General features: G+C 34.0%; 1 protein-coding gene across 1 annotated transcript; it reads right to left on the minus strand.

The window, feature by feature from the left end:
* Positions 1-2,970: 2,970 nt before the first annotated feature.
* LOC127084113 (auxin transporter-like protein 3) lies at positions 2,971-5,526 on the minus strand. Its single transcript, XM_051024504.1, has 8 exons — positions 5,256-5,526; positions 4,976-5,161; positions 4,753-4,865; positions 4,483-4,666; positions 4,304-4,401; positions 3,985-4,192; positions 3,625-3,882; positions 2,971-3,452 (listed from the first exon to the last, which is right to left on the minus strand). Exons 1-8 carry the CDS (start codon positions 5,409-5,411, stop codon positions 3,258-3,260), a joined length of 1,398 nt encoding a protein of 465 aa, XP_050880461.1. The 5' UTR covers positions 5,412-5,526; the 3' UTR covers positions 2,971-3,257.
* Positions 5,527-5,799: the final 273 nt, after the last annotated feature.

The raw sequence follows: 5,799 nt of genomic DNA on the forward strand, positions 1-5,799 counted from the left end.
AGACAACCTCGGGAGGTATGAGGTTGAAACTCCTTGAATAAGAGTTCCAACAGCGGCGACAACCCAATCTCACGTTAACAAAACATTAACCTCAAGATTCATTGGGTAACAATAAGTCGTTGATTTGGATGTTTGACAGACATTTGATAATAATGACTATTTTAAGTTGAGGGTAGAGTTGTTCCAAACTCTTAATAGTTCAATACCGAGAATAAGTATCTCATGGAAAAGAATACAATATGAACTTCACCTATGTGAATTTCGAGATGACGTCGTCTCAAAATGAGAGTTGGAGTTTCTTTCACGGAAAATTCATGAAATAGAAAAGCACATGCCATAAATAAGTGTTAGGCGAGATATGTATGTGAAGAGAACCCTTAAAGAATGTGTGTAAGATAACGCCGATCTAATCATATGGATTAATGGTTTAAAAGCATCGCTACCTGACATTCCGATTAAACTTTGTGTTGTCCTCACTAAGGTTATGTTTTAAATCAAAAGATACCTAACTGTATTAATATTCTTTATACATCCTTTTTTGGAATTAGACTTGTCATTATTAGAACAAGTGGGAGATTGTTGAAAATTATGGATAGTCAATGCTCATGGGAATGTTCCAATATGACAAGAAGTGTGTAATTGAGCTAATGATAATAAGTGCATTATCAATAGTCCCACATAGAAAGTGATACTCACTTGAAAATCATTTATAAAGACTTAAAACATTAAACTCAAGAAAGGAGCTAAAAAGGATAAAGTTCCACATGGACAAATACGGTGGTCTCAAACATTATGTCACATGTCTCATCCAAACAACCCCTCACTGATGTCGCCACCGACGACACCGGCTCCGGAACCGATTCCAAGGGCGTCGGTGTATAGGCGCTAGTGGCAGCTTGTAGGGGGCACTTGAGCACTTAGGCACGACGTATCAGAGAAATCGGACTACCCGCAGTGTTATACGGCGGCGCCGGTAGCGCTTCAGCGACGCTCTGGCGGCCGACATGTAGCGAGTTATTTTAATTATTGCTCCTGGCTTTAGTCGTTTGAATTTCGAATTCAAAATATGCAACAATTCATGAAGTGGTGCATAATATAATCATAGGCGAACCATTGCAATACTATGCTGAAAATGTGTTGTTTCATCAAGAGTTGCAATCTTGTGAAACAACACATGCATGGCCTATAAATATATTGTTTAGTATTCGAAATCACAACAAATAGTGCATCCTCTTCAGATAATTCCAGAAACTTTTTCCTGCATTCGAATCTTAACCAGTCTTGTACAGAATTGATCAGAAGACTGAATTATCTTGAGTATTCTTGCATTCCAACTCTAAGACTAAAAAGAGAGTGTTTGAAATACTTTTAATAAAAATGACACCATTCACGATTCAGACCTAGATCCATTCATCATTAACAATTTATCTAACACAAAGCACCATGCTTCACACTCATGGTTAAAGAATGTATATAGCAATAATAAAGTTTACATCTCACTATAATCCCTTGATTAAATAATAATCATTGTTGAGAATAATTAGTTAAGCTAATTTTTCGATTCAAGCCTAATAAAAACATGAAAATTATTGTGGCCTAATAAAAACAATCTAATTGTTGTAGCTAGGTAGGATGGTCCTATAATCCTCCACCATAGAACTATATTATGATAACTTTTCCTTGATGAGCTAAACTTTTCTGGACAAAAAGTGCAATTAATTCAACTAAAATATATGGCGTTTATATTCCCTTATATGCAAACAATCACTCTAGGTCCATAAAAAGGGTCCAAAAGAAAAAAGATAATTACTAGTTGACGAAATTTGAAAGTAATAGTTATTTTTCTTTTTAGGAAAAAGGTGAAAGCTATTTTGTTCATTGTGTTTGTCATCTCCCATAGCATGCAAAGAAGACACATCAAATTAGGCAACAACCAATTTAAGTTATGTGATAAGTGCCTTATATAGTTCTTGTTGATTGGCATGACTGCAAAGTTTGTGGCCCATAATATACCATAGGTTTTGCATTTTACAGCTGCTTGATTTATCACACTTCACCATTCACTACAACTAGACAATATCTATTTGAAGAAACCAATCAAGGAAGATATGACCTTTTTCAATACAAGCAAAGGATTTTAGATAAGATTCACTCATTAGATAATGATGATATGATACCATAGTGTTGGAAAGTTCAAGAATTATCAAAAATAATCGCGAGTCAAGGTTTAGAATCACATAATCTCTTTTCAAAATTTTAAAACATTAAATACATAAATAGTCTATTTTGCATATATTTGATTTCTCACACACTTAAGCATGCAAACAAATCTCGTACCAATGAATAATTACTCGAATCAGTCTCAAGTTCGACGCGAAAAACCTCTTTAATTGAGTTTGGATATGAAGATGGTAAAAATTGTCTCTGACTCGTCTGTTATCATGACTAAAGACGCTGATAGTGGACGTAAAATAACCCGTGCACTTGAGTCCAATATTAATAAGAAATTTGTGCTTAAAGATATAGATGGCTCTTCCAACACCAACCATTTAACTTTAATTTTCATTTTAGGCCTGTGTCATTGTCTATCTTTTTCCAACCTTCCTATTCTTAACAAATCTCCAAGTGAGTGTGTACTTTGCTATTGGTTCCATAGTATTTGTACTTTGCAAGGTAAATTCTTGTGAGTTGTAAAGATGGATAATCCTATGGTTTATTTTGTAAGTGTTAGTGAATATGTGTAGTAACTTTTAAAGTAAAAGAAAAGATACTTCTACTTCTTTATGATTTCTAGATGCCTTTACCGCTTTATGATTTCTTAAAAACCACGTCATAAAAAAATAACTTTTGTTTTAAATTATCAATGTTAATGAAGTTTTAGACTTCTTTAATTTTTGTGGTAAATTAAACTTATCATTAACCAGAAAAGAAAATCCAGCATATAGCAAGGTGTAATTGCACAACAAAAAATGATAATTTAGGGGATAGTACATATCATGATTAATCAACACACAAAATTCTAATTGTGATTAAGTTGGTATTAAGGGGTGGCCATGATTGCCATCACACCTTTAATTAGCTGATACAAATCAACATCACTTAGCTGGTTTCTTACATTGAAAAAAAAAATTAAAATAAAGGGATAATATATGGAAAAAGAAAGAAAAAGAAAAGTAGTCCAAAAGCCACAAATCTCTTTACACACATGTTTGATCTGAAACTGAATGTGTCACAAGAAATTAGAGAGGTAATTGTAATTAGGCCTTGTGAGGTGGACATTGATAGCACTTAGCAAATAGTCCAAATGTTTTAACTTGGTGTACAAAATTAAGCATACTTGCCCATCCTCCTAATCCAAATCCAACCACCAAAACCCATACAGCCACAAACACATTCACTGAATACAATCCTACCCATCCTCCTAAAATTGACGGTGGTCTCTCCACCGCATTCTGTCAATGAATGAATAAAATATATATCAGATATATCAGTTATTCAATGAATCTGAAAAGTAAATTTTTATTTATAATATTAACCGATTGGAGCATATTAAAATAAGTGTATGTTTGAATTTGCGTTGAGATTGTCAGAATCACGATGATAGTACATAAGAACAATTATTACCTCTCTGGCTGAGGCTGAAGCAAAGGTGACCATGTGTGCCATGGCAGGAATTATGTAAACTGTGAAACTAACCAAGAGAGATCCAACAGTTGAGTTAATGGGACCAAAGAATGGGAATATTATTGCCAAGAACCATATTGGAACTACCACAGGAAGCCTAACCAATGCTCTTTTGAACAAACTTTTGGTTTCATGCACTCCAACAAATTTCTCCCACACAAAATATAAAGGTGTGCAAGCAAATCCAAATGTTATAAACTGCAAAAAATTATAACTGACATGTGAATAATAATCTATATAGCACCAGTATTCCTGATAGAAAATGTACTCGGTGTCAGACACGAACGTCTGTATCAGTACCTGATGAATGAGCATGAGAACGACAGCGGAATCTCTAAACCCTGTCCTAGGGAGTAATGAAAGAGCATTGGAATGAGTGAGAAGATTGTCTCCAAATGCCCAATATACTGCAGCTGCTGATGGCAAAGTTAATGTCATGACATATAAAGTTGCAATTAGATATATCATCTTAAACTTCTGTGGCTTCCACATTGCATGCATAATTTCCCTAAAATCAATACAACACTGTCAGAGATTCACATTAATAAATTGTAGTAACAAATTTTCTCAAAAACCATGTTACATATCTTAAATTAACCCAACGAATTTGAGTCCTTACACTGTAACAGCATGTCCACCAAAAGTATATAGAATGTTGGTAGCTCCAGTGAAGTAAAGAACCAATTTGGTTGGACCAGAGTGCTTCACATCCTCCGCCTTCAAAAACATTATCATAAATCACATTTATAGAATTAACTATACGATTTTAGACGAAGAAGTTGATCACGAGTTCTATACCTTTCCATGAACTAAAGAAGCTATGGTCATATACCATGCAGTGTAAGTGGTCATAACAAGGCCCAAAAATGACCAAATTCTGTAATTGTGGAAAGAGGGGATGAAAACTGTTGTTGCACAGCATGCTCCAAATATGTAGGTCCAAGTTCTCTTGTCCAAATGGTCATTTATGTAGTATATGTTACTGTCAAATTATTCATATTATACCAAAAAAATGTTAGCTTAAGATTTTAAATTATGTACAAATTATAGTACTATAGTAGTACTAACCTTGCACAAGCAATTAACTGAATTACTGATCCAAACAAAAGAAAAGTGCAGTTGAAAAATAGTCCAAGATTTCTCCAATGTTTGCCTAAAAGTCCATCAAGAACTTCAAACCACTGCAAAAATTGAAAAAAAAAATACGATTATTATTAATCAGATAGACACTATATACTGTTTTACAACCGTCTCGTAAGAGATTTGAACTCTGTCATTAATATATAATCACCTGAATAACATGGTTTCTGAAATCAACTTTCTCTCTTTCTTTTCTAGTTCTGTATTCAACATAAAGAACACTGATAATGTAAGCAGTCCAGCTTCCCATTAATCCATAAAAAATCTGAAATAGAATTCCAGATAACATCCCGAGTTGCGAAAACGAATAAGGCAATGTCAAAAGCACTTGTGCAACCTGCATAATCAAAATTCAGAAGAAAAAAATACTATAAGAATTTTAAAGATATTGCATAATCAAAGAAGTAAAAAGTGATTTAATGAATAAGTGCCTGATTAGAAGCGCAACTAAACCAAGCATCATAGACAGAACCACCATGCCAAAAGAGTTTAGATAATTTGCTACTAGTGGACTTAGAACCTTCTTCTTCTCTTTCCATTTCTAAGTAGTTTCCAGCAACAACAGTTTCAACTTTCTCAGAAGTCATTTTGTTGTTATTGTTATCTCCCTTAAGGTGTTTTGAGAGGAAGAAAATAGAATTGAGTGACCAAAAATATATATAGAATGGAGAAGTGCTTCTTTCCACACTCCTATATTACACTTTCACATTAAATACTTATATAGCTATCAAACTTTTAAAAAGCCGGTTCAACCGGCTGAACCAAAAGATGCATGTTTAAAGGTTGGTTTGAACGGTTACATTGCATTTTGGGGTGGTAAAATGAATCCAACCCGTTAGATTATCCATTTTGCCCGCACTGAAAATGAAGGGCGGGTCAAACGTTTAGGTCTGCACTCTCTAAAATGTATCGTCCTATCCTGCCTGATTTTTTTTAAGACGAGAGCGTAAGTTTTAGATTCACAACTTCAACTAT

The sequence above is a fragment of the Lathyrus oleraceus genome, chromosome 5 (assembly GCF_024323335.1).
Source record: "Lathyrus oleraceus cultivar Zhongwan6 chromosome 5, CAAS_Psat_ZW6_1.0, whole genome shotgun sequence".
NCBI classification, from domain to species: domain Eukaryota; kingdom Viridiplantae; phylum Streptophyta; class Magnoliopsida; order Fabales; family Fabaceae; genus Lathyrus; species Lathyrus oleraceus.

Coding starts and splice junctions, on each gene's coding strand:
- LOC127084113 (XM_051024504.1), bottom strand. CDS start 5,411: ATGACTTCTGAGAAAGTTGAAACTGTTGTTGCTGGAAACTACTTAGAA. Junction 5,162..5,255: donor TTAGTTGCGCTTCTAATCAG/GCACTTATTCAT, acceptor TTGATTATGCAG/GTTGCACAAGTGCTTTTGAC. Junction 4,667..4,752: donor CAGTTAATTGCTTGTGCAAG/GTTAGTACTACT, acceptor ATAATTTGACAG/TAACATATACTACATAAATG.